Source organism: Pleurodeles waltl, chromosome 3_1, assembly GCF_031143425.1.
Source record: "Pleurodeles waltl isolate 20211129_DDA chromosome 3_1, aPleWal1.hap1.20221129, whole genome shotgun sequence".
NCBI lineage: Eukaryota > Metazoa > Chordata > Amphibia > Caudata > Salamandridae > Pleurodeles > Pleurodeles waltl.
In genome coordinates this window covers 1,051,720,798-1,051,733,362 of record NC_090440.1, presented here as the reverse complement: position 1 = coordinate 1,051,733,362, position 12,565 = coordinate 1,051,720,798, and the positions used below count along the sequence as shown (strand labels likewise).

Sequence of the window (12,565 nt, the reverse complement as noted above, 5' to 3'; positions counted from 1 at the left end):
CGTAAGTGCAAAATGGGTTTGAGAAGACCATTCTTCTGTAGGATCAAGAAGAAAGTAAAATCATGTGTCTGGTGGAAGATGTGAGAAATTGGAGCTTCTGATGCTGGTGTTGTTGCTTTCTTTTAGACCCACTGATATGTTGAAAGATGCAGTAAAGCTGCACTACACTGAGGGTTCTGGATCGGCTGGGAAAATGGCAATTACCTTGAGGGCTGTCACCTGTAGAAGGGCAGAAGTAACAACATTGCTGGACATGCAGCTTTGCTAGAAAGGTAAGTACTGGTGGGCGTGCTATGGTGCAACTGTTCTTAAACAAATCCTGGTAGGAACTGTCTTCTCCATGAAGAGCCTCACCATAATCCTGACCAGTAATCATGCCTAGAGGCGCGGTCCATCATTAAGGGTGGAAGTGCCCCGCTCCCCCCACCTTTTTCAAGCATGAGTGTGTATGTGTGTCAGGCTGACCTTTGCTCAGTCATCATGTCCAGGTCAGGCTGTCAGGTGCTTTAAAAGTGCTAATGCACAGGCCTGGCATCCTGAGACACGCTTTGCCGGGCTGAAGATTTCACAGCCCTGAGGGCATAACCTCATCAGGCCAGCAAAGTATTGTGAAAGCCTTACCCTCATGACGAGGGAGCACCACCAACAGATTGTCACCCGGGCACTTCAGTTTTAGGACCTGAAGTGCCCAGGTTTGACTATCTATCCGTTATGCCTTGTTATAGAATGTGCTGGGATCAGCAACTTTCACTGACCCCATTCCACACTCTGATGAGTTAAAGAAGATCCTACCTTTGGGAGGACCTTCCGTCAGCCCATTCCTTCCCCTAAGCCTCCAGGTACTGCCACGGCCTCTCTACTTCTTCAGCCAATGTCACCACCAGGGTCCAGTAAGTATTTGTTAAGTGTTGGCCACAAGTGGGTATGTATGAATGTATGTACATTTGTGCATACGTGTTGTGAATAGATGTGTGCATGTGTATGTACTTGTGATTGGTGGGTGTATATGCATGCACTTGTGAACGAATGGGTGTGAGTGAGTACACGTGATCTGGTGGAAGTGAGTGTGTGCCTGCCCCACCACTCAGCCACATTATGGGCAGCGATTGGCTGTCTACACAGCTCCGAAAAACCTGAGGAATGCATCAAAACATACTAGTAGAGAATCACTGTGGAATGAGTTGGCAGAAAAAAGGCAGCTGAAACTAAACTGTCACTCACCAGATCAGAGTTGAGCTTTTCATATGGTCAGGAAAGCAAATCACTGCCATTTACACCAATCTCCACATAGTATGGATGTACAGACAAGCACTTAGCATAGGCAGTGTGCAAAACTAGACAGCCAAAGCAATACGTTTTCTGCATACAGGGTCAAATCGCTTAGACTCATGATCTGGAGTAGACAGTGGTAATGTGTTCCGATTCAGTTAGACCGATGACGCTTGAGGGGATTAGCAAATTGACAAGAACCTAGAATCAGAGGGCACAGGCTTATAGCACCATGCCATATGTCTGTGTAGGCCCAAGAAAGATTTCTCCCATGAAGTCAAAACAGGCTCCAACAGACCTTTGTTAAACTATATCACAGGTACTGGAGCCGCCGAACACCGCTCTGAGATGCCATCAAAAGACTGGGCTTTGATTCAACAGGTGGCAAGCATAATTCAAGCACTTTAACTGCTTTCTGCACACAAAGATAAAATAAACTTCCTCTGCAGGAGAGCCTAAGGTGTAAGAAATGTCCAATTGTTGGGAGAGGAGTCAAGACCACTCATATACAGGGAGTGCAGAATTATTAGGCAAATGAGTATTTTGACCACATCATCCTCTTTATGCATGTTGTCTTACTCCAAGCTGTATAGGCTCGAAAGCCTACTACCAATTAAGCATATTAGGTGATGTGCATCTCTGTAATGAGAAGGGGTGTGGTCTAATGACATCAACACCCTATATCAGGTGTGCATAATTATTAGGCAACTTCCTTTCCTTTGGCAAAATGGGTCAAAAGAAGGACTTGACAGGCTCAGAAAAGTCAAAAATAGTGAGATATCTTGCAGAGGGATGCAGCATTCTTAAAATTGCAAAGCTTCTGAAGCGTGATCATCGAACAATCAAGCGTTTCATTCAAAATTGTCAACAGGGTCGCAAGAAGCGTGTGGAAAAACCAAGGCGCAAAATAACTGCCCATGAACTGAGAAAAGTCAAGCGTGCAGCTGCCACAATGCCACTTGCCACCAGTTTGGCCATATTTCAGAGCTGCAACATCACTGGAGTGCCCAAAAGCACAAGGTGTGCAATACTCAGAGACATAGCCAAGGTAAGAAAGGCTGAAAGACGACCACCACTGAACAAGACACACAAGCTGAAACGTCAAGACTGGGCCAAGAAATATCTCAAGACTGATTTTTCTAAGGTTTTATGGACTGATGAAATGAGAGTGAGTCTTGATGGGCCAGATGGATGGGCCCGTGGCTGGATTGGTAAAGGGCAGAGAGCTCCAGTCCGACTCAGACGCCAGGAAGGTGGAGGTGGAGTACTGGTTTGGGCTGGTATCATCAAAGATGAGCTTGTGGGGCCTTTTCGGGTTGAGGATGGAGTCAAGCTCAACTCCCAGTCCTACTGCCAGTTCCTGGAAGACACCTTCTTCAAGCAGTGGTACAGGAAGAAGTCTGCATCCTTCAAGAAAAACATGATTTTCATGCAGGACAATGCTCCATCACACGCGTCCAAGTACTCCACAGCGTGGCTGGCAAGAAAGGATATAAAAGAAGGAAATCTAATGACATGGCCTCCTTGTTCACCTGATCTGAACCCCATTGAGAACCTGTGGTCCATCATCAAATGTGAGATTTACAAGGAGGGAAAACAGTACACCTCTCTGAACAGTGTCTGGGAGGCTGTGGTTGCTGCTGCACGCAATGTTGATGGTGAACAGATCAAAACACTGACAGAATCCATGGATGGCAGGCTTTTGAGTGTCCTTGCAAAGAAAGGTGGCTATATTGGTCACTGATTTGTTTTTGTTTTGTTTTTGAATGTCAGAAATGTATATTTGTGAATGTTGAGATGTTATATTGGTTTCACTGGTAATAATAAATAATTGAAATGGGTATATATATTTTTTTGTTAAGTTGCCTAATAATTATGCACAGTGATAGTCACCTGCACACACAGATATCCCCCTAACATAGCTAAAACTAAAAACAAACTAAAAACTACTTCCAAAAATATTCAGCTTTGATATTAATGAGTTTTTTGGGTTCATTGAGAACATGGTTGTTGTTCAATAATAAAATTAATCCTCAAAAATACAACTTGCCTAATAATTCTGCACTCCCTGTAGTTGTCTTGATAAAGGTCAGCATAAGTGTGATAAGAAGGATGCCAGCACTGAATCTTCTTCATCCATGGGCCAGTCGTTCTTGCTGGGCATATCCAACTCTATTAGAAGAATTACCTAAAGGAGGAGAGACCGCTCTGCGAGAAGAAGTATTCATTAGAAAACACAATGTCTGCTAAATCTCACAAGGAAGAGATAATATATAACAACGTAAAGATCTTCTCAATAAATAGATCATCTTCAGAAAATTCTTTGTAGCACCACATGTATTGTATTCCTCTGAAACGTGAAGATGTGCACGTGCTTCGTTTTCATTAACACACCTCCTGATTTCAGCAACTGTATGAAGGGGTTAAGAATAATTTATGCTAACTGTACTAAGTTCTGGAATGAGAACATGCATCAGAAAATGTAATAGTGATGCCTTCTGTTTGGTTGTGTGTGAAATCCTAAGGGAAAATAGGCAGGAAAATCTGTGGATAAGGTAAGTACTGTGACCACAAAACTCAAAAGAAGGGAGATAAGACATACAGCTGTGATAATTAGTTTTTATGTGGCGCTTCATAGTGCAGTTTTGCAGTGCCTAAGAGCAATAAACAAAAGATGTTATTACCCAGTTAAAATGTGATTAATTCACCGTTCCTGGAGGGATGAAATCCGAGTTAGTCTTACTGAGATCTTAACTCGAGACTTGCAGGTCTAAGTAGTTGTCAGTTGTGAGCGTTTAACAGAGAACATTGGAAAACTGGACCATCTGCACATATGCTCAAGATGTCGGTTAACTAACGACCATGTGTTAAACGTATTCAGTTGCATTACGAATTGATCATTTAAAACAAAGGTGTGTGAATATCTTCCTAGAGAAAGGCTTCAGACTAGCTCTTCCACAGACGGCGTTTTATACCTTGCTGATTAAAACTTTGAAAGGAACATTGGGGATAGCGCACCTTCATATCGTACAATATAAACACGCTAAAAGGCATTTTAGAAGATTTACCTCGGCAAGTTTTTTCTTTGCTTCCGTACATTCAGAATGGAGTTCTGAGGATTTAGCTTGTAACTGTAAAAATGGAAACATATTACTGTTGTTAGCTGTATTTCTTTTTTTTTTTTTATAGATGCACACATTTCAATGACGGACAACCAAATACATAGCTGCATATATTGTACTATACAGTATATCACCATCTAGCAAAATTTAAAGATAATGGAGATCATTAAATAGGTGGACTGATCACCAAAATGACTAGTACCATAGACAGCCAACAGATCTAGCTTTAAAGTTGCAGACTCATGGCAACAGCATTTATGCATACATTAAGACGTCACCAATGCAGGTCGCTTTGCCAAAACTTGTTTTTAGGTTTGATGTCAAGACGTTGCATGTATAAAAAACAGATGTGGCGTATGGCAGTCCCCTCACATTTCAAACAATTGCTTCTCTTTAAAGTATCTGGAAATCCAAGCCATAATATGAAGTTTAATGCATATACACTTCTGGTCAAGTGACCAAGAGATTTTTATGACTATGGCATTAATTAAACCAAATACCTGCTTAAACAACTGCACTGGTTCTCCCCATAGAGGCCAGCAGTAACTATTTCCGAAAGAGCCTTACGAAGCCACTTAAGGTACTTTCATACCAGAAGGCATTACTAACTATTTGTGTTCCTCCCTTTGCCGGGCTGATACACATCACTGTACATTTTGTGCAAATTACTTTTTGAGGCTTAATGTTAGTGGTTCACTAATATTTCTCATTTGAAACGGCCTCAGCCACTCCTCTTCTAGTTAGTGCATGATCTCAACCGCCTATCTCTGACTATCCACTCCTCTGATGTTGAAACTGACAGCAGTACTTGATTACCAGCTGTAAAGTTTAACCAATTATTTTTTTTAAAATAATGCCATAATATTTATCATCACCTGGAAAAAAAAGACCAAAACCTAACACACACTGATAGCATTAGCAAATAAATACATAATTAAATAAATAAAAAGCTACCACTTTGCTTTTAACTGTGTTAGCCATTTTTGAACGGTAAAGTACAAGTTACTTACCTTCGGTAACAATATATCTGGTAGAGACATGTTCTAGTTGCAAATTCGTTACCTTAGAATTTTCCCCCAAGTGTCAGACTGGATCCGGAGATTTTTTCTTCGAGCAATACCCTTGCGTGTAGATAGGTGGCTTCGGTCGACTCCGCAGGTGTCGTTGGCGTCGTAGTTGCCGTGATGACATCGGGAGTAGCACACAGACACCGTTTCAGCGCAGTGACATCAGTTTCTTTTCATGACTTTCAATGCCAAAGCGCATAGCCGTGAAGAACACTGAAACTGGGGCGCCAGAGCTCAGGCCCTGAATGGGGAAGTCCTGTCCCCAGAAATCAGTTTGCAAGTGGGGAGGATGGGTGGGTCAGTTTCTGCAACTAGAATATGTCTCTACCAGATATATCATTACCGAAGGTAAGTAACTTGTACATCTGATAGAGACTTCTAGTTGCAGATTCCTTACCTTAGAATAGAAACCCAAGAATTGCCATCCTCGGAGGCGGGATGCGAACTAACATCATACAGGAAAGTCCTGCAGGACCAAACGACCAGAGTAACAGTCCTTACGGACCTGACTGTCCAGGCAGAAATGTTTAATAAATGTGTGCAAGGATGCCCACGCAGATATCCAGGACAGGAACTCTGTGTGCTACTGCAGTGGAAGCAGCAGTTGCTCTGGTGGAATGAGCATGCAAGCCCTCAGGCTTGCTCTTTGCCAAGTATGACTGAGATAGAACGCCAATGCTCTTTTTGGATCCAGGCGGTGGAGTCTCTCTTCCTCATGAGAAGGATGTGTAAAAAGTAGGCAAAGTGATGAACTGGCCTACATGAAAAGGTGTAACGACTTTGGGAAGGAAGGAAGGAAGCCTTAGTGCTTACCACCACTTTGTCAGGGTGCACAGCCAAAAATGGGGGCTTAGAAGATAGAGCTTGAAGCTCGCTCACTCACTCTGCGAGCAGAAGTGATGGCAACAAGAAAAACAGTTTTGAAGTAAGGAGCAGTAAAGGGCAATTGTGCATCAGCTCAAAAAGAGCACACATTAAGTAAGTAAGGACAAGACTGATGTCCCATTGAGGCATGATAAATGGAGTGGGAAGAAACAAATGGGTGAGGCCCTTAAGGAATCTACTAACAATATGAGACTTTAAGAGTGAAGGTTGATCAGGCAACCTAAGAAAAGCTGAAATAGGCGATAAAATAGCCCTTAAGGGTGCCTAAAGCAGAGCCCTGCTGCGGCAAAGAAAGAATGAAAAAAACCTCAGAAAGAGGAGCAGAGAGGTGATCCACAGATTTGTTGGTATAACATGCCACAAATTTATGCCAAAGACAGGCGTATATCGTTTTGGTTAAGGGACTTCTGGCTGCCAAGATTACATCACAAACTTCGGGTGAAAGGTATAAGCTGTCAACTGCTGCCGCTCAATATCCATGCATGAGCGCGGAGATTGGACAGGTTCAGGTGGAGTACCGTCCCCTGCTGCTGCGACAGAAGATCCTCCCGAAGGGGCAGTCTGAGTGGAGGATTGGTGGCAATGCTTAGTAGCTCTGGACACCATACTCCCTGTGCCCAGTCTGGAGCCACCAAGATTACTTGGGCCCGGTTGTTCTAGATCTTCTTGAGAACTCTGGACAGAAATGGTATAGGTGGAAAGGTGGCCGGAGTTCCACTTGAGACGAAAAGCGTCTTTGAGCGAGTGTTGCCTTGGAAACTCCAAGGCGCAAAACAGCTGACATTCCGCGTTCTCTGTGCAGGCAAACAGATCTAACCAAGGCTCTCCCCACTGCCGAAAGAGACCTTGCGCCACCTCTGGGTGGAGACGCCATTCGTGATCGGCTATGCATGGATGGCTGAGTTTGGCTACTCTGGCGTTCAAAGAGCCCGCCAGATGTTGAACCACCAGGGTGATGTCCTGATGTGCCAGTCATGTTTAGCGGAGCAGTGCCTCCTGACAAAGGGTCCAAGACTCTACTCCACCCTGTTTGTTGCAGTACCACATGGCAGTAGTGTGCATGAGCTGATGATTTTAACAGTTTTCTTGCTGCCTGGTGGCAGAAGTGAATTGTCCATCTAGCTATACCTTGTTTGGAAAGAGGACGACCCCTTCTTGGAGTGGTGAATGCCACGAACAACTGGGTAGATTTTCTAAATTTTCTGGTTTTGCCAAGATAAAATTTGAGGCATCTCTTGATGTCTATAGAATGAAGAGTTTGTTCAGCTCAAGCAGTAGGGTTCGGAGAGATTGTCTTCAGAATGATAGGTTGATTGATGTGAAAGTCCAAAGGGACATTAGGAATAAACTTTGGGTTTGTGCGAAGGATCACTATCTTCCTTAAATTGTAGGAAAGGGTCTTGATTGGTAAAGGCTTGGATCTTGCTGAATGGTCTGGCTGAGGAGACAGCCACATGAAGAGCCACTTTCCAGGAGAGGAACTTTAAATTCACCCTGTAAATGGGCTCAAATGGGTGCTTCATTAACTGTAATAACATTGTGTTCAGTTGCCAAGACGGATGCGAGGGTCCGACTGGTGAGAACACTCTAAACGAACCCGTGGGGAACGGTTTGATAATTCTAGCGGCCCATAGCGCTGGTGACTTGTCCGTTTGCCTAAACCGGGATATAGAAGCCAGATGTCCATTGATGGAAGCATGAGCTAATCTAGATTGTGCTAAATGTAATAGATATGGAAGGATCTGTTCAGGTAATGATGAAAGCAGCTGGATCTGTGCTTGTAGGCACCATATGCAAAATCTCTTACACTTATGATGATAGAAGTAGTAGTACTGTAAACAAATGGTAGTGCATGAGTATCCTGTAAGGTTCGGTCTTCATCTTCTTTAGAAACTTTAGAATAAGGGGAATGGGCATAGAAGATTAAGCATATATTCCTGACCATGATCCCGGATTGTGCCCCAGTTTACAAAGAATCGCCATTTGGTGTTCTGGGGAGTTGCGAATACGTCAAGGTCGGTTTGCCCCATTGTAAGAAGATTTGATTCATAGTTTCCTGGTCCAATTCCCACTTGTGGTGCGGTGTTCTTTATCTGCTGAGAGAGTCTGCAATCGTGTTCTGTTTCCCTGGAACATGTTCCATCCGTAGGTGCACTTTGTGTTGGATGGACTAATTCCAGATGTCTTTTGATTCTTGAGATAGGAGAAGTGATCTGGTCCCGCCTTGTTTGTTTATATAGTGCATTATTGTTGTATTGTCCTTTGGATGGAAAGCTTCTAAGGCCAGGTGTACTGCCTTGAGGTCAAGCAGATTCATGTGGTAGCTCTTGTAATTTTTTATCCATTTGCCGCTGACTTGTAGATCCTGAAGGTATGCCACCCATCCCTCCAGAGAAGCGTCTATAGTGGTGAACAATGGAGAAGATGGGCTGAGGAAAGACAGACCGATTGACAGGAATGGATGATGAGTCAACCAAGATAAAGCTGTGATCATGGCTGGCGTGACCCTGATGGTATTGTCGAAGGACCCTGCAGCCTATATCCACTGGCTGTCCAATTCCTCCTAGAGGGGTGGCATCTGTAGCCTGCAGTACGGAATTAGAGGAATGCAAGATGGCATCCTTCCCAAAAGAGACTGGCTCAGGCGCACTGAAAGAGGCGTTTTTCTTTGAATCGATTTTGCCAATGACATTAGTCTCATTTGCCTTTCCGTCGCAGGAGACGACTTGTTGAGTGTAGCATCCATTACTGAACCTAGGAAAGTTATGTTTCTTGAAAATTGAAGAAATTACTTTCTCAAGTTCAGTGTGAGACCCAACTGGTTGAACAGGGACATGCAAGCTGCTGTTGATCATTGCGCTGCTTGCCTATAAAGAGCCTTGACTAACCAATCATCCAAATACAGAAACACCTGATGTTTTTGTCTTCTTAAGAATGCTGCAACTGGGGCCAGGCACTTCATGAATATCCTGTGGGCTGACTTCCGGCCAAAAGGGAGAACTCTGAACTGGTAGTGATTGCCTGCTACTGTAAACCTTAGGAATTTTCTGTGGGATGGATGAATTTGGATGTGAAAATATGCATCTTGGAGGTCGAGAGCGGACATATAACATCCTAGATTTAGAAATAGCAGGATATCTTGTAGTGTTATCATGCTGAATGACTGTTTCTTGAGATATGTGTGTAAAGCTCTGATATCCAGAATTGGGCGCCATTCCTTCCACTTTTTGTGAACCAGAAAGAAGCAGGAATAGAATCCCTTCCCTCTTTGTGAAACAGGAACTGTTTCTAACACTCCTTCCTTGAGCAGTGAGCACTTCCAATTTGAGTAGGTGGACATGTGTAGGAAAATGGCCCTTGTTCCAGTTACCCCCCCCACACACTTTTTGCCTGATGTTGATGCTGACTTGACAGAGTGTGCTGGGTCCATGCTAACCAGGCCCCAGCACCAGTGTTCTTTCACTATAAATGTACCATTGCTTCCACAATTGGCACACAGATGAGTCCCTTGTAAAAAGTATCAGTGGTACCAAGTGGTACCAAGTGGTACCAAGGGCCCTGTGACCAGGGAAGGTCCCTATGGGTTGTAGCATGTGTTGTGGCACCCTAAGGGATCCCTCACCTAACACATGCACACTGCCAAAGTCGACATGGCATCCCCCTCAAGGTGCCATGCACACAAAACACTGCCTGTGGAATAGGTAAGTCACCCCTCTAGCAGGCCTTAAAGCCCTAAGGCAGGGTGCACTACACCATAGGTGAGGGCATAGCTGCATGAGCAAGATATCCCTACAGTGTCTAAGTCCATTCTTAGACATTGTAAGTACAGTGTGACCATAGTAAGTATAAGGTCTGGGAGTTTGTCAAAACAAACTCCACAATTCCATAACGGCTACACTGAATACTGGGAAGTTTAGTATCAAACTAATCAGAATAATAAACCCAGACTGATGCCAGTGTTGGATTTATTGCAAAATGCACACAGGGGGCATCTTAGAGATGACCCCTCTATTTTACCCAATCTTCAGTGCCGGACTGACTGGTCTGTGTCAGCCTGCCACTGAGAGACAAGTTTCTGACCCCATGGGGTGAGAGCCTTAGTGCTCTTTGAGACCAGAAACAAAGCCTGCACTGGGTGGAGGTGCTTCACACCTCCCACCTGCAGGAACTGTAACACCTAGCAGTGAGCCTCAAAGGCTCAGGCTTCATGTTACAATGCCCCAGGGCACTCCAGATAGTGGAGATGCCCAGTCCCTGGACAAAGCCCCACGTTTGGCGGAAAGTACAGAGGGATAATTAGGAAAAACAAGGAGGAGTCACCACCTCAGCCAGGACCACCCCTAAGGTGTCCAGAGCTGAAGTGACCCTTATGAGAAGGTAGCCTCTTTTTAGCATGGTTACCCCCACTTTTGGCCTGTTTGTGAGTGTGTGTCAGTGTGTTTTTACTGTCTCACTGGGAGCCTGGGAGCCAGAACCCCAGTTCTCATAGTTAAAACCCTATTTGTCAGTGTGTTTTGCCTGACTCATTGGGATCCTGCTAGCCAGGACCTCAGTGCTCATAGTTTGTGGCCTATGTGTGCGTTGTCAATAGCGCTTAACTGTGTCACTGAAGTTCTGCTAACCAGAAGAGTGAGTCCTGCCCACAACCCGAGTCCAGGTGGCCCAACCGACTGGTGAAGACTCCTAGGTGACGGCGACCAAATGCCCACCCTGGGTTGACCTCTCCACTACGACGCCTGCAGAGCGAATTCTGAGGACCCCCCTGACCGCGAATGTCCCAGGCGAAGATAACTGACGCCAAAGGACCCCCTGCACCCACAGCTCCCAGGCCCTGGAGAAATTAACACCCAGTGCTGTGATGATCAACAGGCGGCCCTCTTCACTGTCTGACCGGTGGTGTGCCCGAGACACCCCCCCAGACCTCACCTGCAGCGCCTGAGTTACCCCCAGGGTCCCCTCAGAGTTTCAATCGAAACCAGATGCCCTGTTTGCACCCTGCACCCAGCCGTCCCAGTGCCGCTGAGGGTGTGGGATTGGTGCCTACTTGGGGCCCCTCCAGTGCTCCTCTAATCCCCCTGGTCTGCCCTCCAAGCCGCGGGTACTTACCTGCTGGAAGACCGAATTCCGAGTACCCCCTGTCTCCATAGGAGCCCATGTTAAAATTGCTGAACTTTGACCTCTGCACCCAGCAGGCCTGTGTTGACTTGAACCCCCCAACGGTGGACTACCTATAACCCAGAGACTGGAACTGTATGTCATGTACTTACCTCTAAAACTATACTTTATTTTCTTCCCCCAGGAACTGTTCTGAAAGTGCACTGTGTCCACTTTTGAAATATGCTCTGTTTACTTACAAACTGTTTTCTTTGCTAAAGTGAAACAAAGTTACATTGATACCTGTGTTGACTACTTACCTGCAACAGTACTTATTTCTGAACTGAATCTTGTGGTTCTAGTAATAAAGTAACAAAATAATATTTTTCCATATAAAATCCTATTGGTCTGGAGTTAAGTCATTGAGTGTGTGTTTCTTCTATTGCTTGTGTGTGTACAACAAATGCATTACCCTCTGATAAGCCCAACTGCTCGACCACACTACCACAAATAGATCATTAGTATTATCTACTACTACCTCTGTCAAGCCTCTGGGGAACCCGTGGACTCTGTGCACACTATATCTCATTTTGATATAGTATGTACAGAGCCAGCTTCCTACAACATGCTCCTAAATAGAGTAATGGGGGGGGTTGGTGGTGGAATCTGTATGAATTCTAGGGCGTGACCAAACTGGACCAGGTCCAGGACCCATTGGTCCGATTTTCTCTTGCCAGTGCTGAATACAATGGAATATTCTTCCTCCTTATATGAATGGTGAGGGTAAAAAAGGGGAGCTGGAGCTTGGGAAAGGCCATTTTCGACATTCAGTATCTTTTCCTGGCGTCTTGCCCTGCCTCTGGGCATGGGTCTGTTGTAGGCTTCCTGGGTGGCTGTTTTTGAGGGTATTGCATACAAAATTGTTGGTAGGCGGAGGAGTAGGAGTGATATCTGTATTGCTGAAAACCTCCCACGTGCGATGGAAAACCTCAACCTCTGGCACCATAAAATTGCTGCTTCCTAAATTGTAGAGTTCAGAGGGATTTAGTTGTATCCGCATCTGTTTTAATTGCTTGAAGGGCTTTGTCAACATGTTTGTTGAAGAGAGCCTCCCCATCAAATGGAAGA

At 44.8% G+C, this 12,565-nt stretch overlaps 1 protein-coding gene across 2 annotated transcripts in view; it reads right to left on the bottom strand.

Moving 5' to 3' along the window:
- CCDC93 (coiled-coil domain containing 93) overlaps nt 1-12,565 on the bottom strand; it is a 1,008,240-nt gene that overhangs the window by 542,233 nt on the left and 453,442 nt on the right. For both annotated transcript variants that reach the window (XM_069224342.1, XM_069224343.1), the window contains exon 13: nt 4,338-4,400. In XM_069224342.1, coding sequence (XP_069080443.1) covers nt 4,338-4,400 — 63 coding nt within the window. The remainder of the gene's footprint in view (nt 1-4,337; nt 4,401-12,565) is intronic.